The 20,425-nt window shown below is 42.7% G+C and overlaps 2 protein-coding genes across 3 annotated transcripts; both read left to right on the forward strand.

Annotated features, from left to right (window-relative positions):
• The first annotated feature begins 775 nt into the window (after positions 1-775).
• LOC116364488 (oocyte zinc finger protein XlCOF6-like) lies at positions 776-7,900 on the forward strand. Its single transcript, XM_031817616.1, has 2 exons — positions 776-898; positions 5,244-7,900. Exon 2 carries the CDS (start codon positions 5,348-5,350, stop codon positions 6,497-6,499), a length of 1,152 nt encoding a protein of 383 aa, XP_031673476.1. The 5' UTR covers positions 776-898; positions 5,244-5,347; the 3' UTR covers positions 6,500-7,900.
• A 2,603-nt stretch (positions 7,901-10,503) lies between these two features.
• Positions 10,504-20,159, forward strand: LOC116364486 (zinc finger protein 852-like). 2 transcript variants are annotated; one of them, XM_031817613.1, is made up of 3 exons: positions 10,504-10,629; positions 11,402-12,350; positions 18,659-20,159. In XM_031817613.1, the coding sequence occupies exons 2-3, from the start codon at positions 11,408-11,410 to the stop codon at positions 19,828-19,830; spliced, it is 2,115 nt and encodes a 704-aa protein (XP_031673473.1). In that variant the 5' UTR covers positions 10,504-10,629; positions 11,402-11,407; the 3' UTR covers positions 19,831-20,159. The 2 variants fall into 2 exon arrangements, with proteins under 2 accessions (XP_031673473.1, XP_031673474.1); XM_031817614.1 differs by having other exon boundaries at positions 10,558-10,817.
• The last annotated feature ends 266 nt before the right edge of the window (positions 20,160-20,425 follow it).

A 20,425-nucleotide genomic window follows, 5' to 3' on the forward strand; every position in this document is an offset into this window, starting at 1 on the left:
GAGATGGTCTTAGTGAAGCTGGAGGACTGTAGTCAACCACTGGAACTCAATGTGATAGTCAAAGAGGAGGAGGAGGAGAGAGGGATTAAAGAGGAGGAGGAGAGAGCATTCAAAGAGGAGGAGGCAGAGGAGCGCGCATTAAAAGAGGAGGAGGCGGAGGAGAGAGCATTCAAAGAGGAGGCGGAGGAGAGAGCATTCAAAGAGGAGGCGGAGGAGAGAGCATTCACAGAGGAGCAGAGAGCAGTCACAGAGGAGGCGGAGGAGAGAGCATTCACAGAGGAGCAGAGAGCATTCAAAGAGGAGGCGGAGGAGAGAGCATACAAAGAGGAGGAGGAGGAGAGAGCATTCAAAGAGGAGGAGGAGGAGAGAGCATTCAAAGAGGAGGCAGAGGAGCGCGCATTCAAAGAGGAGGTGGAGGAGAGAGCATTCACAGAGGAGCAGAGAGCAGTCACAGAGGAGGCGGAGCAGAGAGCATTCACAGAGGAGCAGAGAGCAGTCACAGAGGAGGCGGAGCAGAGAGCATTCAAAGAGGAGGCAGAGGAGAGAGCATTCAAAGAGGAGGAGGCAGAGGAGCGCGCATTCAAAGAGGAGCAGAGAGCAGTCACAGAGGAGGCGGAGGAGAGCGCATTCAAAGAGGAGGCAGAGGAGAGAGCATTCAAAGAGGAGGAGGCAGAGGAGAGAGCATTCAAAGAGGAGCAGAGAGCAGTCATAGAGGAGGCGGAGGAGAGAGCATTCAAAGAGGAGGAGGCAGAGGAGCGAGCATTCAAAGAGGAGGGGGCAGAGGAGAGAGCATTCAAAGAGGAGCAGAGAGCAGTCACAGAGGAGGCGGAGCAGAGAGCAGTCACAGAAGTGGAGAACAGGGAAGAGGAGGAAGAAGTAGATGGGAACACTGACCCAGGTAAGTTCAGTAGTTCAGGATGGAGAGAGGCTGGTGCATTGACAACCACAGGGGAGTCCAGAACTATTATTGTCTTTCCACCAATCTGGTAACTTTTTCTTTGAAGGGGTAAGCGGGGTAGGCTCTATCCGCCAATTAGGGCTGTGTATGTAAATATATTTTAATTTGTATCAACATGCCCAGAAGATCAGACTGAGAATTTCAATGGCAAAAGGAGGCTCAGGGAAATAAATGATAACAAATATATTTGAAGTTATTTTCATGAAATAAAAACATGCAGTGATTTATTAAAAATACTGCATGGGGGCTTTAACATTATGGGCTCTGTTTTCAGCTGGCGATTAGAGGCCCAAGTGTCAAATACACATTAATTTGGAATTGTTAGAACATGAGCGCTGGCATTTTCCAGCCCCAACGCCAGGTTCAGATATGTACCGGTCTAACATCTGTGTAACATCAGCTCACTTGTGCTGAGGTGGGAGGGGTGGCAATATTGGAGGCGTGTCCTTAAAAACACTGACAGTTTCATGCAGCTCTAAAAGGAACGTTTCAGACCCACAAACAGCAGGTCTCCTAGGTAACACAGTTGGTGTAGAGAGTGGAACCACAACCTATCCAGCCATGACACACAGTGTCCATGGTAGAGAGATGTTCATTTTGTGCCGGTGAGTCTGGTATTTACAAACATCCTACCCTACTCCTAAATCCTGGCTGGTTTAACAGCATCACATAGGTGTCTTTTCATCCTGGCCATTAGCCCAGTATCCTAATAATAAAGGGGTTTTAAATGGTCTACTGAGAGAGCCTTGAAATATTAGCCTTAATGTTTTTTCATTATTCACCATTCACATACCAGCATACTTTATTTTCCTCGGTTTGAGTAAGTTATCCTGTTTATACATATACAGTAGAACCAGCTCACCTGCTTTTACATATACAGTAGAACCAGCTCACCTGCTTTTACATATACAGTAGAACCAGCTCACCTGTTTATACATATACAGTAGAACCAGCTCACCTGCTTTTACATATACAGTAGAACCAGCTCACCTGTTTATACATAAAGAGTAGAACCAGCTCACCTGTTTATACATAAAGAGTAGAACCAGCTCACCTGCTTTTACATATACAGTAGAACCAGCTCACCTGTTTATACATCAAGAGTAGAACCAGCTCACCTGTTTATACATAAAGAGTAGAACCAGCTCACCTGTTTATACATAAAGAGTAGAACCAGCTCATCTGTTTATACATAAAGAGTAGAACCAGCTCACCTGTTTATACATAAAGAGTAGAACCAGCTCACCTGTTTATACATAAAGAGTAGAACCAGCTCACCCGTTTATACATAAAGAGTAGAACCAGCTCACCTGTTTATACACTATGATTTGACTATTAGATGGTCAATGTTTCTGTAGAAAGAATAGTGTCTTTGTTTTCTTTAAACAAGGTTAAAGGTCAATGTTTCAGTCTACGTTGGCCTTCATCAGAATAATCCCACAAAGGGAAGTGCCAGTGTTATGATTTTCCTTTGCGATGATGATTTATTTTTTATAAATTGCACCTCGACTCACGTTGATTGAGCGCCCTCCTCTTCTTTCCAAAAAGGAATAGTTTCACCATCTTAAAACGAGCGTTCAGTTTCCGTAACGGGTTTGACCTTAAAATGAGGGACGGTGGTAAATGAGTCACTAATCACATGAAGTAAATGATAACGTTCAGAAAGGACTTTCCAGAAGCATCAACATCACCACTAGGGCTTTACAATGATGGTGAAAATGTCGATACGTTTTGGTGTTCGATGGGTTAAAATCGTCCAAGACGCCACTGAGGTGCACAGGAGGGACTTGTCAAAATGATACATATCTGCACTTCTCTGTGGTCATTTAATATAACAAGCTTTTAAAAGTCATTATTGGTGCAAAAGTTCTTCTTAAAATATCAAAGCGATGCAGATTTTTTTTTTTTACCTTTATTTAACTAGGCAAGTCAGTTAAGAACAAATTCTTATTTTCAATGACGGCCTAGGAACAGTGGGTTAACTGCCTGTTCAGGGGCAGAACGACAGATTTGCACCTTGTCAGCTCGGGGATTTGAACTTGCAACCTTCCGGTTACTAGCCCAACGCTCTAACCACTAGGCTACACTGCCGCGAAGAGACATTTTTTTCCTGGAACATCCGTATTGTGTTTGTTTAAAGGGGCGGCCGGTAGCCTAACGGTTAGAGAGGTGAGCCAGCGACCAAGGATTGACAGTTTGAATTCCGGGTCCTGCAGAGAAGTTGGTGCGTTGGCAGCCCCAGGAGGTTCCAAAACTCTGTCGGAAGGTGAGCTGTGCAACTGGAAGGTTGCTGCTATCTGATATCAAATCCCAGATGTCATCACCCGCTGTTGTGCCCTTGAGTAAGGCACTTAACCCTCCACAACAACTGCTCCACGGGAGCCAGAGCATGGAAGTCCCCTGCTCCAACCTCCCCTGTGTGTCTTTCAGGGACAAAGCAGAAGTAAACATTTTCATTGGACCTTGTGTACGTTTGGGGAAAATTCTTAAATCAAGAATCATTTGATCCTACATCAATTTTTTGACTTTGAAAAAAATTATATTTACCTATTGATTTGAAATTAATGATATTTACCCATTGATTCTTGATGAATGTAACTTAGAAATGGCTCGCAGTTCAATGGTCGTTCCCCATCAGAACCAAACATACAAGCTTGTTTTTCTCCAATATTTGTAAACAATGTTAAATGTAACCAAACACTGTATCGCCTCTAAATATGGTTAAAACTATAATTTTGATATTTTTTACCTTTACTTTACTAGGCAAGTCAGTTAAGAACAAATTCTTATTTTCAATGACGACATAGGAACAATGGGTTAACTGCCTGTTCAGGGGCAGAATGACAGATTTGTACCAGATTTGAACTTGCAACCTTTCGGTTACTAGTCCAACGCTCTAACCACTAGGCTACCCTGCTGCCCCATATCATGCATGGTCAGTCCTTGCATCTTCAGATGTGTCTATTTAATCTGAGAGTGGTTACATTTCTCAAAGCCCATCCCTCAGAGTTTTACCACAATAGAGATGTGGTGTTAATCTGAGAGTGGTTACATTTCTCAAAGCCCATCCCTCAGAGTTTTACCACAACAGAGATATGGTGTTTTTTTTGTTATTGGTTTAATGAAGGAATCTAGATTTTTAAAGTCCCAAGTGCACTCAAAATGCAGTTTTTCCTTTGTTTTACATCATTTTGTACGACAGCTGATGAAACTAACACTAAAAGTGTGATTTTAAAAATGTCCTGTTAGTTGCTGTTTTACGCAGGACCTTGTAATCAGCAGACTTGTGTGGCCGGGAGTTGAGGCTTCCATGGTGATGTCACCATGTGGTAAATTATGCAAAGTTCTTTCTGGAGAGAGAGTTTTTTGTTGTGTGTTTTTTTGCTAAAAAGCTTATTTTTTTTCCCTTCCCAATTTCAATGGAAATCCACAGTGAACAAAAATGTAAACGCAACCTGCAAAATATTGGTCCAATATTTAATGAGCTGAAAGAAAACATCCCAGAAATGTGCACAAAACTTTTATTTAAACTTGAGGCACCTGTTAGTGAGCATTTCTCCTTTGCAAAGAGAATCCATCCACCTGACAGGTGTGGCATATCAGGAAGCTGATTAAACAGCGTGATCATTACATGGAACTGGGGACAATAAAAGACCACTCTAAAATGTGCAGTTTTGTCACGCAACACAATGCCAAAGATAACTCAAGTTTTTAGGGAGCAGTAGCTGTTGTTAGATAATTTTAATGTTCAATTCTCTACCATAAGCACGCTGGAGAAGTGTGCTCTTCACGGATGAATCCTGGTTTCAACTGTACCGGTCAGATGGCAGAAAGCGTGTCGTGTGGGTGAGCAATTTGCTGATAACGTTGTGAACAGAGTGGTAATGATGGCAGTCGTGTTATGGTATGGGCAGGCATAAGCTACCGTGTTCCTTGTCAGCTCGGGGATTTGAACTTGCAACCTTTCGGTTACTAGTCCAACGCTCTAACCACTAGGCTACCCTGCCGCCCCATATCTATGACCAACCGATGCATATCTGTATTCCCAGTCATGTGAATTCCATAGATTAGGGCCTAATGAATGTTTTTCAATTCACTGATTTCCTTTTATGAGTATAATTTTTGAAATTGTTGCTTCTTGAATTTATATTTTTGTTCAGTGTATTAAAGTGAAGTACTCAATTGTTACCCAATAAATGGTTTGATATTGATATAGAAACGACTGTTAAAGACCATTTCAATGCTGTTCCTGATTCTAACCCCATATCTGTTCATGTTCCCACAGGAGAGATCTCCAACACAGGTTCAGACAGTGAGCCCAGTTCCACAGCATCAGGAAACCATAAACAACACAGACGGAGGAACTCAAGACAGAAACATCACCACTGCATGGACTGCTTCACTAGTTTCTATGAGCCAGAGGAGTTGAGAAGACACACTTGTAGGCCCCACCCCTGCTCAGATTGCAGAGGCAGTGTTATTTGTCCAACTCACCTCAAATCAAAACAGACACAAAAAACGATGGCGACATACCCGTGTGGTCAATGTGGGATGAGATGTGAAACACCAAGCAAACTAAAGACGCACCAGAGAACTCACACAGGAGAGAAGCCATACCACTGCACTGTTTGTGGAAAGGGTTGCAGTCATTCGGACCATCTAAAGACGCACCAGAGAACTCACACAGGAGAGAAGCCTTACCACTGCTCCCAATGTGGAAAGAGTTTCAGTCAGTTAACAACTTTGAGAAACCACCACCTAACTCACACAGGACAGAAGTCTTACCTCTGCTCTCATTGTGGGAAGAGTTTCAGTCAGTTAGCCAACCGAAATACACACCAGTTAATTCACACAGGAGAGAAGCCATACAACTGCTCTCAGTGTGGGAAGGATTTCAGATCTCCAAGAGAATTAAAGTCACACACGAGAACGCACACAGGAGAGAAACCTTTCCACTGCTCCCAATGTGGAAAGAGTTTCAGTCAGTTATCAAGTCTGAAAAGACACCAACTAACTCACACAGGAGAGAAGCCTTACCTTTGTTCTCAATGTGGGAAGAGTTTCACCACGTTATCTGAACTGAAGCCACACCAGATAACTCACACAGGAGAGAAGCCTTACCTCTGCTCTCAATGTGGGGATAGTTTCACCAGTTTATATTTCCTAAAGAAACACCACCTAACTCACACTGGAGAAAAGCCTTACCTCTGCTCTCATTGTGGGAAGAGTTTCAGTCAGTTAGCCAACCTAAATACACACCAGTTAATTCACACAGGAGAGAAGCCGTACCACTGCTCTCAGTGTGGGGATAGTTTCACCAGTTTATATTTCCTAAAGAAACACCAGCTGATTCACACGGGTGGAAAGCTGTTCCAATGCTCCCAGTGTGGTAAGAGTTTCAGTCATTCATCAACTCTGAAGAAACATCAGATAACTCACACAGGGGAGAAACCTTACCACTGTTCTCAGTGTGGAAAGAGTTTCAGTCTGGTAGGAAACCTAAAGAGACACCAACTAACCCACACCGTAGAGAAGCCTTAACAATGATCTCATTGTGGGAAGTGTGTCAGTTATTTACACCACCTAACATCCAGTTAATTCACACAGGAGATAAACAATACCGCTGCTCTGTGTGGGAAGCGTTTCAGTCAATCAGCAAATTTGAAGAAGCATCAGGGAATTCATACAGGAGAAAAGCTGTGTCGTTAGATCTGAAGACACACGTTTGTTCACATAGGGGAGAAGCCTTAACTCTGCTATCAATGTGGGGATAGTTTCACCAGTTTATTTCCAAAATAACACCAGCTAATTATGACTAATAATAACTTACCTGGTTAGATAAAGGGGGTAAAAAATGACTTGCAAAGGATTGTGGCAGCTGCTCCCTGTGTGGAAAGCTTCAGTCAGTGAACAAATTTGAAGACCCACCATTTCACTGGCACAGTGTGAGGAAAAGATTCAGTCCCCTAGGAGACCTAAAGAAACACCAGCTAACTCACCCAGGAGAGATTCCTTACCATCTTCTTAAAATAAAGCTGGTATGATAAGGATTTATTGTGAACATATCCCTATTTCAGGAATCACCAAACAGGCAGCACGGCAGAGAAAACTGAGTGAAGTTGACATTGTGGAATCCATAGCTAATATCTGTCCATAGAGAATCCTGAGTAATCAGAAATCATATATTCTAGTTGGATTTCTATATCGCTTAAAAAAAAAATATATATATATATTTATAATTTAGTCACGGAAAATGTATACAACATAAACTTCTAAATGGCAGAAAATAAATACAACTATTGTAAGTATCCTGTCTCTCTTTATTATGGAGGGTTGAAGAGTCATTATATCTGGTGCTTTACATGTAGGCTATACTGTAAGTAAAGCAGTGGCGGTCGGTGCCGTTTTAAGATGAGAAGGAATATATATATATATTCAAATGTATGAGCCTTATTTCTATTTCAGCAGACTGGATGACTGTCATTCATATTCCATTCATCCAGATCAATGGAACATCGATAGGTTTAGGCTACTACACGATACTCATTTTCCCTCTACCCATCATGAGGATGCTACAACCTGGCCTATGAATTAAAGTTTAAAACATAGGTGCAGAGGTCAAGATAATTTAGAGTAATCAAGGTGACAGACGCGTTCAATACTGCCTTGCACACTTGCCTGCATCTAGCTGATCTAGGGTTTAATCATTAGGCATTAGTCCAACAGTTGCACATTAGAGTTTCTGTTGGACAAAGGTAAGTTTATTCCTGTTTCGTTCCATTTGCTTCCGTTTAAGGAAAGTTCCTCACAAAGACAAAGACACGGGGTTGGAACCAGAAGTCTTAAATTTGGACTCATCAGACCAAAGGACAGATTTCCACCGGTCTAATGTCCATTGCTCGTCTTTCTTGGCCCAAGCAAGGCTCTTCTTCTTATTGGTGTCCTTTAGTAGAGGTTTCTTTGCAGCAATTAGACCACGAAGGCCTGATTTACACAGTCTCCTCTGAACAGTTGATGTTATGTGTCTGTTACTTGAACTCTGTGAAGCATTTATTTTGGCTGCATTCTGAGGTGCAGTTAACTCTAATGAACTTATCCTCTGTAGCAGAGGTAAGTCTGGGTCTTTCCTTCCTTTGCCGGTCCTCATGAGAGCCAGTTTCATCATAGCACTTGATGGTTTTTGCGACTGCACTTGAAGAAACTTTCAAAGTTCTTGAAAATTTCCAGATTGACTGACCATGTCATTTGAGCTGTTCTTGTCATAATATGGACTTGGGTCTTTTACCAAATAGGGCTCTTCTGTATACCACCGCCTACCTTGTCACAACAGCTGATTGGCTCAAACGCGTTAAGAAGGAAAGCAATTCCACAAATGAATTAAGAAGGCACAGCTGTTAATTGATTTCATTCCAGGTGACTACCTCATGAAGCTCGTTGAGAGAATGCCAAGAGTGCGCAAAGCTGTCATCAAGGCAAAGGGTGGCTACTTTGAAGAATCTCAAATAAAATATATTTTGATTTATTAATCCCATTTTTGTTACTACATGATTCTGTACAGTATGTGTTATTCCATAGTTTTGATGTCTTCTATTATTCTACAATGTAGAAAATCGTCAAAATAAAGAAAAACCCTTGAATAGTAGGTTTGTCCAATCTTTTTGACTGACACTGTGAATATATACATGTTTTCTGAGTGTAGTGTTAGATGGCAGAGTATCTGTTTATTATTTTTTCAAGCAGAGTATTATGGAGATATTGTCCATTCTAGTAGGTGGCTGTAATGCAATAATTATTGGATGCCAAACTCTGTTAAACCTCATCGAATAAGTAAACCCTGGTATGACACTATAGGGATGATGGCGGAAGCAGAAGTGTCGTGCTGAAGCACGTCGACGACCGTTAGCGAGAACGATGAGTGGACAACAGTGAAGTCCAAGAATGGAACAAAAAGGGAGAAATTGTTGTGAAAATGAGTCTGATGAATCGTTGCTTGTTGGAGAACGTTTTTTGGATAATGATGTTTATTTGGGAAACTATTTTGAAGTCACGAGGACGGTGAAGAAGGCTTCAGGAAAAGTGAATGCTGTCAAAGTAACCAGGAGTGGTATGGTGTTGACATTGTGTAGCTATAGTAACTAGGAGTGGTATGGTGTTGATATTGTGTAGTCATAGTAACCAGGAGTGGTATGGTGTTGACATTGTGTAGTCATAGTAACCAGGAGTGGTATGGTGTTGACATTGTGTAGCCATAGTAACTAGGAGTGGTATGGTGTTGATATTGTGTAGTCATAGTAACCAGGAGTGGTATGGTGTTGACATTGTGTAGTCATAGTAACCAGGAGTGGTATGGTGTTGACATTGTGTAGTCATAGTAACCAGGAGTGGTATGGTGTTGACATTGTGTAGTCATAGTAACCAGGAGTGGTATGGTGTTGATATTGTGTAGTCATAGTAACCAGGAGTGGTATGGTGTTGACATTGTGTAGTCATAGTAACCAGGAGTGGTATGCTGTTGACATTGTGTAGTCATAGTAACCAGGAGTGGTATGGTGTTGATATCGTGTAGTCATAGTAACCAGAAGTGGCATGGTGTTGATGTACAGGGGTACCGGTACAGAGTCAATGTGCGGGGGCACTGGTTAGTCGAGGTAATTGAGGTAATATGTACATGTGGTGGAGTGACCATGCTTAGATAATAAACAGCCTAGCAGCAGCGTAAAAGAGGGTTGAGGGGGGGCAATGCAAATTGTCTTGGTAGCCATTTGATTACCTGTTCGGGAGTCGTATGGCTTGGGGGTAGAAGCTGTTAAGAAGCCTTTTGGATCTAGACTTGGCTCTCCGGTAACGCTTGCCTTGCGGTAGCTGAGAGAACAGTCTAGTGTGGCTGGAGTCTTTGACAATTCTTAGGGCCTTCCTCTGACACCGCCTGGTATAGAGGTCCTGGATGGCAGGAAGCTTGGCCCCAGTGATGTCCTGGGCCGTACACACAGTTACCATACCAGACAGTGATGCTCTCGATGGTGCAGCTGTAGAACTTTTTGAGGATCTGAGGACCCATGCCAAACCTTTTCTGTCTCCTGAGGGGGAATAGGCTTTGTCGTGCCCTCTTCAAGATTGTCTTGATGTGTTTGGACCATGATAGTTTGTTGGTGATGTGGACACCAAGGAACTTGAAGCTGCTCCACCACAGCCTTCAATGAGAATGGAGGAGACAGAAAGGCTGTTATCCTGGCACCACATGGCCAGGTCTGTGACCTCCTCCCTATAGGCTGTCTCATCGTTGTCGGTTGTGTCGTCGGCAAACTTAATAAAGGTGTCAGAAGTTTTTGGGCCTCCAAGACTAAACGGCAGAAACACTGCATGGGCTACTGTTGCCAGGAAATGTCCCGCCATCACAGGATCCTTATGAACCTGTGTAGGAACCTGATTAAACAGAAAAGCAGGCTGATTTAGTTTAATTAACATTTCGTTGCTCAGTTTTGTATAGGTTTTTATTTTTTACCATGCATTTTTTACTCCCTTTGTGGGTCCTTGTTATCCACCTGTACAGTAGGTGGCGGAACTCAAATATAATTGTTGCGGACGCCATTATACCAAAGAAGAAGTTAATCCTCACTGAAAAGTTACGCTAGATAGCTAGAAAAACAAGAGCTGCCCATTCTAGTTTCAATGTAAGATCAATATTTCTCACATATTCTGTAATTTTTCCTTAGGTTAACATTAGTAGTGGGATTATTTGTCCACGTCCACCAGCTCGTGTGTAAACAAATCAATTTGAGCTAACGTTAGCTAGCTTGCTTACGAAGTTACCCATTAAAACGGCTAGCCAAGCTAACTGGCTTTCTGCCATACCGACAAAGTGAGTTTATCTTCAAGACTTTGTTGTGAATGATAACGTTATTTGTTATTAAGACAGACATGTCAACTATGTGATATGCGAATTGTCCATCTTTAAAATGGCATAAATCTATTGGCAACCCTGATCTAGTAAGTTAGCATGGCTAGTTAGCAAGGCCGTTAGCTTGTTAGCCAGCTTTAGATAACAAACTCAATTAAAGTAGCTAACCTTAATCATTAGCTAACTGTTCATTTAGAGATTACAAATGACAAATTACATTTTGGTTCGCGATTGCGTCAAGCTAACTTCTTGCTGGTAAAATGTCTATCTAGCTAGATCGTTTCATCCTAGTGAGAAAGGTGACATTTGAATTCGTCTGTAAATTCAAGCTAAACCAACTAACTCGACACTGTCAACGCTAGCTGTACCTTTGCCACAGCAATGCCAGCTAGCAAAATGTATTAGTATACTTGGAATATGTATTTGTATTAGTATGGATGGAATATGTCTTTGTTAGCTAAGCTGTTCCAGTATTTTGTAAAACTCACCCTGTTTGTGAAACTCATCTTACATTTTGTTTGTGCCTCTTTTGAATCCTACTATAGCCTTCCATGTCGGAACCCAAGTCCCCGGGTTCTTACTGTGGTGTTCCAGCACAGAGAAGCTCACAGTGGGGTCCAGAGATGGTCTTAGTGAAGCTGGAGGACTGCAGTCAACCACTGGAACTCAATGTGATAGTCAAAGAGGAGGAGAGGGAAGTCAAGGAAGAGGTAGAGATTAAAGAGGCGGAGGACATGGCCCTCAAAGAGGCGGCGGAGGACATGGCCCTCAAAGAGGAGGCGGAGGACATGGCCCTCAAAGAGGAGGCGGAGGACATGGCCCTCAAAGAGGAGGCGGAGGACATGGCCCTCAAAGAGGAGGCGGAGGACATGGCCCTCAAAGAGGAGGCGGAGGACATGGCCCTCAAAGAGGAGGCGGAGGACATGGCCCTCAAAGAGGAGGCGGAGGACATGGCCCTCAAAGGGGAGGCGGAGGACATGGCCCTCAAAGAGGAGGCGGAGGACATGGCCCTCAAAGAGGAGGCGGAGGACATGGCCCTCAAAGAGGAGGCGGAGGACATGGCCCTCAAAGAGGAGGCGGAGGACATGGCCCTCAAAGAGGAGGCGGAGGACATGGCCCTCAAAGGGGAGGCGGAGGACATGGCCCTCAAAGGGGAGGCGGAGGACATGGCCCTCAAAGGGGAGGCGGAGGACATGGCCCTCAAAGGGGAGGCGGAGGACATGGCCCTCAAAGGGGAGGCGGAGGACATGGCCCTCAAAGGGGAGGCGGAGGACATGGCCCTCAAAGGGGAGGCGGAGGACATGGCCCTCAAAGAGGAGGCGGAGGACATGGCCCTCAAAGAGGAGGCGGAGGACATGGCCCTCAAAGAGGAGGCGGAGGACATGGCCCTCAAAGAGGAGGAGGAGGACATGGCCCTCAAAGAAGAGGAGGCGGAGGAGAGGGTGGTCACAGAAGTGGAGAACAGGGAAGAAGTAGATGGTAACACTGACCCAGGTATGTTCAGTAGTTTAGTACGGAGAGCGGTTGGTGTATTGACAACCACAGGGGATTCCAGAACTATTATTTACACCAATCTGAGTCTTTCCACCAATCTGGTGGCTCTTTCTGAAGAGTAACTTGGTTTCACCTCGTTTTAAAGGGGCAGTGCAGTTAAAAATGTGACGTTCCTGTTTTGAAAATAATTCCTGGAATTTCAGCCTGTTCAGGTGGGATGTTTTTTTTTGGCCCAGATCATGACATCACAATCTGATCTGAATGACCAGTCATCTTTTATTTGCACTTGTATCCTCCTACTTTGAAGGGGTAAGCGGGGTATGCTCTGTCCACCAATCAGGGCTGTGTGTGTAAATATATTTACATTTGTATCAACATGCCCACAAGATCAGACAGGATTTCAATGGCAAAAGGAGGCTCAGGGAAATAAATCATAAAATAATATAAAACACAGTGATTTATTAGACATCCAGTGATGATTTAACCATTCTGCCATCAGACTGGCCACCAATGCTCCTTATAGGACACATCACTGCACTTTATACTCCTCTGTAAACTGGTCATCTCTGTATACCTGTCGCATGATGCACTGGTTGATGCTTCTTTAGAAAACCCTCTTTTGCCTCTCTCCCCCCCTATCTGAGATACCTACTGCAGCCCTCATCCTCCACATACAACACCCGTTCTGCTAGTCACATTCTGTTAAAGGTCCCCAAAGCACACTCCTCTTTTCAGTTCGCTGCAGGTAGCGACTGGAATGAGCTGAAAAACAAAAAACTCAAACTGGACTGTTTTATCTCCATTTCTTCATTCAAACACTCAGTCATGGACACTCTTACTGACAGGCTGCTTCGCGTGATGTATTGTTGTCTCTACCTTCTTGCCCTTTGTGCTGTTGTCTGTCCCCAATAATGTTTGCTGCTGCATGTTGTGTTGCTACCATGTTGTGTTGCTACCATGTTGTCATGTTGTGTTGCTACCATGTTGTGTTGCTACCATGTTGTCATGTTGTGTTGCTACCATGTTGTGTTGCTACCATGTTGTGTTGCTACCATGTTGTGTTGCTACCATGTTGTGTTGCTACCATGTTGTCATGTTGTGTTGGTACCATGTTGTGATGCTACCATGTTGTCATGTTGTGTTGCTACCATGTTGTGTTGCTACCATGTTGTGTTGCTACCATGTTGTCATGTTGTGTTGCTACCATGTTGTGTTGCTACCATGTTGTCATGTTGTGTTGCTACCATGTTGTGTTGCTACCATGTTGTGTTGCTACCATGTTGTCATGTTATGTTGCTACCATGTTGTGTTGCTACCATGTTGTGTTGCTACCATGTTGTCATGTTGTGTTGCTACCATGTTGTGTTGCTACCATGTTGTCATGTTGTGTTGCTACCACGTTGTGTTGCTACCATGTTGTCATGTTGTGTTGCTACCATGTTGTGTTGCTACCATGTTGTCATGTTGTGTTGCTACCATGTTGTCATGTTGTGTTGCTACCATGTTGTGTTGCTACCATGTTGTGTTGCTACCATGTTGTCATGTTGTGTTGCTACCATGTTGTGTTGCTACCATGTTGTCATGTTGTGTTGCTACCATGTTGTGTTGCTACCATGTTGTCATGTTGTGTTGCTACCATGTTGTGTTGCTACCATGTTGTCATGTTGTGTTGCTACCACGTTGTGTTGCTACCATGTTGTCATGTTGTGTTGCTACCATGTTGTCATGTTGTGTTGCTACCATGTTGTGTTGCTACCATGTTGTCATGTTGTGTTGCTACCATGTTGTGTGTTTTGTCCTATATTTAAATCCCACCCCCTATCCCAGCCCCTATCCCCGCAGGAGGCCTTTTGCTTTCTGGTAGCCCGTCATTGTAAATAAGAACTTGTCAACGCACGTTAGTTTGGAATTTCCTAATGTAAGAACATGAGCGCTGGCATTTTCCAGCCCCAATGCCAGGTTCAACTATGTACCTGTCTAACATCAGCTCACTTGTGCTGAGGTGGGAGGTATTAAGGTACCCCCGTCGAGAGTGATACAAGTCGTCTCACTCAAGTTCTTATGTCACCCGGCTAACAGGTGACTCACAGGTCCTCCGGACTGGCCTGGTTATGTATCCTGCCCTTTTATTCAGAGATTAGCCTTGTGTGATGCCGTTAGGCTGGTTTCAGGATCCTAGATAATATCAATCAGACTTAGAGTACCTCTGGGTTTTACTTTCGCTTTCCCCTTGTATACTCTTATATCTAGACTCACGCAAGCTATACCTTAGTTACGATTTACAGTCTATGTCCGTCGACTAATACTACTTGAATATTAATATAGAGGATATCTGTTACAATACAATGATTATTCTGTCCAAACCGTCATATTGTCTTTAGTGTAGGAACTAGACTTGTTCCCCTAGATTGGGAGTGTCAGAGGTGTTCTCTCTCCTAGGGTTTTGGGTCTAGTTTCTACTTTTTATTCAATGTTTGCAGTTCACACAGTTTCTTCTTTGTCCTTAATCTATAACATCAAACATCATCAAAACACTTACTACTATTAATGTCTTATTATATATATATTACAACAAGCTGTTAATTACCTTATATATATTACAACAAGCTGTTAATTACCTTTATGTATTACAACAAGCTGTTAATTACCTTATATATATATATTACAACAAGCTGTTAATTACCTTATATATATATTACAACAAGCTGTTAATTACCTTTATATATTACAACAAGCTGTTAATTACCTTATATATGTATTACAACAAGCTGTTAATTACCTTTATGTATTACAACAAGCTGTTAATTACATTATATATATATTACAACAAGCTGTTAATTACCTTTATATATTACAACAAGCAGTTAATTACCTTTATGTATTACAACAAGCTGTTAATTACCTTTATATGTATTACAACAAGCTGTTAATTACCTTATATATATATATTACAACAAGCTGTTAATTACCTTATATATATTACAACAAGCTGTTAATTACCTTTATGTATTACAACAAGCTGTTAATTACCTTATATATATATATTACAACAAGCTGTTAATTACCTTATATATATATTACAACAAGCAGTTAATTACCTTTATGTATTACAACAAGCTGTTAATTACCTTATATATATATATTACAACAAGCTGTTAATTACCTTATATATATATATTACAACAAGCTGTTAATTACCTTATATATATATATTACAACAAGCTGTTAATTACCTTATATATATATATTACAACAAGCTGTTAATTACCTTTATATATGTATTACAACAAGCTGTTAATTACCTTTATATATGTATTACAACAAGCAGTTAATTACCTTTATGTATTACAACAAGCAGTTAATTACCTTTATGTATTACAACAAGCAGTTAATTACCTTATATATATATTACAACAAGCAGTTAATTACCTTATATATATATTACAACAAGCAGTTAATTACCTTATATATATTACAACATGCAGTTAATTACCTTATATATATTACAACATGCAGTTAATTACCTTTATGTATTACAACATGCAGTTAATTACCTTATATATATATATTACAACATGCAGTTAATTACCTTATATATGTATTACAACAAGCAGTTAATTACCTTTATGTATTACAACATGCAGTTAATTACCTTATATATATATATTACAACATGCAGTTAATTACCTTATATATGTATTACAACAAGCAGTTAATTACCTTTATGTATTACAACATGCAGTTAATTACCTTAGCGTAGGTTGACCTGGTTGGTCCCCAAAGAGTATGTTCTTCCACTCACAATTTCTCCAGAGGCTTATCCAATCACTCAGTGTCTTTCTCCAGAGGTTTATCCAATCACTCAGTGTCTGTTTCTCCTACTAGAAGTTTGTACTATGATTTACTGAAGAGAAGGTTTGAGACAAATACAACTTATAACACCACTGACGCTGTTTATCCACTCTGGTTAGGAGGTGGATGTATTCAGCACGAGGAGTGTGGAGGGTAGTTGTCTCGTTCAGAAATCAGAAGTCAAGAGATACAATTGTTCTAGAGTATGAAAGTCAGATATTACCTTTTAGGTTGATGATAGTTGAAGTATCACAAGCTGTCTGTCAGTGATTAGTCAAGTAGCACTATCATGCCCTCTTAAGGAAGGCATTCTCCTTATATACTCTTTTCGGGACCAGGTTGGTTTTTAGCGCTGAGTCATATTCTAACCTTGTGGCTATTTCTGTAAAGGGTCAGTTCGACATGTTACTGTGAAACATTACTACTGACAGATGCATCCTCGATCCCCAACTCCTGCATCAGTTTAACCCATTCAAATTCTACTGCTAGTCTATCTCTTCCCCGTTCCGTCGATGACCCACTCTCTCCCCCATCTGGGGGCAGTGCCCAAATGCAAGGCATCTCCACGGGCCAGCTATCTCCCCCTTCTGGGGGTGGTGCCCGAATGCAAGGCGCAAGGCATCTCCTCGGGCCAGCTATCTCCCCCTTCTGGGGGTGGTGCCCGAATGCAAAGGCATCTCCACGGGCCAGCTATCTCCCCCTTCTGGGGGTGGTGCCCGAATGCAAGGCATCTCCACGGGCCAGCTATCTCCCCCTTCTGGGGGTGGTGCCCGAATGCAAGGCATCTCCTCGGGCCAGCTATCTCCCCCTTCTGGGGGTGGTGCCCGAATGCAAGGCATCTCCACGGGCCAGCTATCTCCCCCTTCTGGGGGTGGTGCCCGAATGCAAGACATCTCCCCTGGCCAGCTATCTCCCCCATCTGGGGGTGGTGCCCGAATGCAAGGCATCTCCACGGGCCAGCTATCTCCCCCTTCTGGGGGTGGTGCCCGAATGCAAGGCATCTCCCCAGGCCAGCTATCTCCCCCTTCTGGGGGTGGTGCCCGAATACAAGGCATCTCCTCAGGCCAGCTCTCCGGCCCCCACTCAAGAGGCGGAGCCGGTGGTGACGGTGTGTGCTGATCCAGAGAAGGAGGTGTCATCAGAGCCCCTTTTTGTGCTACCGCATCAGTCCTTAAAAACACACAACACTGCCAGTTTCATGCAGCTCTAAAAGGAACGTTTCAGACCCACAAACAGCAGGTCTCCTAGGTAACACAGTTGGTTTAGAGAGTGGAACCACAACCTATCCAGCCATGACACACAGTGTCCATTGTAGAGAGATGTTTATTTTGTGCCGGTGAGTCTGGTATTTAACAAACATCCTACCCTACTCCTAAATCCTGGCTGGTCTAACACCATCACATAGGTGTCTTTTCATCCTGGCCATTAGCCCAGTATCCTAATAATAAAGGGGTTTTAAATGGTCTACTGAGAGAGCCTTGAAATATTAGCTTTAATGTTTTTTCATTATTCACATACCAGCATACTTCATTTTCCTCGTTTTGAGTAAGTTATCCAGCCCCAACTCCAGCTCCAAACTATTCCATCCTCCTATAATGCCATCAACTATTGATAGGAGCCTAGTATTTTGCAAAGAAGTGCAAATGTTGTGTAAAGACATTTAGGCGTGTGCACAGAGAAGCGATTTTATGAGTTGATGTTTCTGACCCAAATCCTATTTAGAAATATTGTTGTTGGTTTCACAAGTAGATTGTTTTTTGTTTAATACCGAGACGAGATCCTGAGGCCCATTGTCTTGCCATTCATTCACCACCGTCACCTCATGTTTCAGCATGATAATGCATGACGCAAGGACCTGTACACAATTACTGGAAGCTGAAAATGTCACAGTTCTTCCATGGCCTGCATACACACCAGACATGTCACTCATTGAACATGTCTGGGATGCTCTGGATCGATGTGTATGACAGCTTGTTCAAGTTCTCGCCAATATCCAGCGACTTCATACAGCCATTGAGGAGGAGTGGGACAACGTTCCACAGGCCACAATCAACATCCTAATCAACTCTATGCGAAGGAGATGTTGCTCTGCATGAGGCAAAGGGTGGTCACACCAGATACGGACTGGTTTTCTGATCCACACTCCTACCTTTTCTTAAAGGTTTCTGTGACCAACCGATGCATATCTGTATTTCCAGTTGGGAAATCCAAAGATTAGGGCCGAATGAATGTTTTTCAGTCTACTGGTTTCCTTTTATGAGTATAATTTTAGAAATGATTGCTTCTACCATTTATATTTTTGTTCAGTGTATTAAAGTAAGGTACCTAATTGTTACCCAGTAAATGGTTTGATATTGATATCAAAACAGCTGCATTAGGCCTTTAAACAAGTCTTTCAAAAAACCATTTCAATGCTGTTCCTGATTCTAACCCCATATCTGTTCATATTCCCACAGGAGAGATCTCCAACCCAGTTTCAGACAGTGAGCACAGTTCCACAGCATCAGGAAACAATAAACAACACAGACGGAAGAACTCAAGACAGAAACATCACCACTGCATGGACTGCTTCACTAGTTTCTATGAGCCAGAGGAGTTGAGAAGGCACACTTGTAGGCCCCACCCCTGCTCAGATTGCAGAGGCAGCTTTATTTGTCCAATTCACCTCAAATCAAAACAGACTCAAAAAACGATTATGACATACCCGTGTGGTCAATGTGAGAAGATATGTGAAACACCAAGCAAACTCAAGACGCACCAGATAACTCACACAGGAGAGAAGCCATACCACTGCACCGTTTGTGGAAAGGGTTGCAGTCATTCGGATCAACTAAAGACACACCAGAGAACTCACACAGGAGAGAAGCCTTACCATTGCTCCCAATGTGGAAAGAGTTTCAGTCAGTTATCTACTCTGAGAAAACACCACCTAACTCACACAGGAGAGAAGCCTTACCTCTGCTCTCATTGTGGGAAGAGTTTCCGTCAGTTAGCCAACCTAAATGCACACCAGTTAATTCACACAGGAGAGAAGCCATACCACTGCTCTCAGTGTGGGAAGGATTTCAGACATCCAAGAGACTTAAAGTCACACCAGAGAACTCACACAGGAGAGAAGCCTTACCACTGCTCCCAATGTGGAAAGAGTTTCAGTCAGTTGTCAACTCTGAAAAAACACCAGCTAACTCACACAGGAGAGAAGCCTTACCTCTGCTCTCAATGTGGGAAGAGTTTCAGCAGGTTATGTGAAATGAAGGCACACCAGATAGCTCACACAGGAGAGAAGCCTTACCACTGCTCTCAATGTGGGGATAGTTTCACCAGTTTATATTTCCAAAAGAAACACCAGCTGATTCACACAGGGAAAAAGTCATTTCACTGCTCCCAGTGTGGGAACAGTTTCAGTCAATCATCAACTCTGAAGACGCACCAGATAACTCACACAGGAGAGAAGGCCTTCCACTGCCGTCAGTGTGGCAAGAGTTTCAGTCATTTATCAACTCTGAAGACTCATCAGATAACTCACACAGGAGATAAGCCTCACGTCTGCTCTCAGTGTGGGAAGAGTTTCAGTCTGGTAGGAAACCTTAAGCGACACCAGCTATCCCACACAGTAGAGAAGCCTTAGTGTTGCTCTCATTGTGGGAAGAGTTTCAGTCAATCATCAGCTTTAAAGAAACACCAGAGAACTCACACAGGATAAAAGCTGGGTCATTAAATCTGAAGACACCAATTTGCTCACATAGGGGATAAGCCTTAACTCTACTATTAATGTGGTGGTAGTTTCACCAGTTTATATTTCCCCCCAAAAACACCAGCTGTGGAAAGGTTCTGTAATGAATGAAATGTTCTGTGTGCATCTTATCTTTGGTGTCCTAAACTCGTAATTGTGCATCTACGTTTGACTGTGACCTCTCCAGCTTGCTGACAATAAAGGGTGATTCATTTTAATATTGACTTTGAGTGTCCCAGTGTAAGAATTTCCACAACAATTCAGTCAGCCATCAAATTTGAAGACCTACCTTTTCACTGGCACAGGTGAGAAGCCTCTGCTCTGTGTGAGGGAAAGGTTCAGTTGCCTAGGAGACCTAAAGAAACACGCACTGGAGAGAATCCTTATGTTCTGAAGTTTGACTATTGTTTATTGAAATAAAGCAGGGATGATGATAAGGGGTTATTGAACATGTCACTATTTCAGGAATCAGTAAAAAGGACTGCAGAGA

Source organism: Oncorhynchus kisutch, unplaced genomic scaffold (assembly GCF_002021735.2).
Source record: "Oncorhynchus kisutch isolate 150728-3 unplaced genomic scaffold, Okis_V2 scaffold1098, whole genome shotgun sequence".
NCBI lineage: Eukaryota > Metazoa > Chordata > Actinopteri > Salmoniformes > Salmonidae > Oncorhynchus > Oncorhynchus kisutch.

Excerpts from the sequence above, each read along its gene's own strand:
- LOC116364488 (XM_031817616.1), top strand. The coding sequence starts at position 5,348 with ATGGACTGCTTCACTAGTTTCTATGAGCCAGAGGAGTTGAGAAGACAC.
- LOC116364486 (XM_031817613.1), top strand. The coding sequence starts at position 11,408 with ATGTCGGAACCCAAGTCCCCGGGTTCTTACTGTGGTGTTCCAGCACAG. Across the intron at positions 12,351-18,658 it reads AGATGGTAACACTGACCCAG|GAGAGATCTCCAACCCAGTT; the intron begins GTATGTTCAGTA and ends ATATTCCCACAG.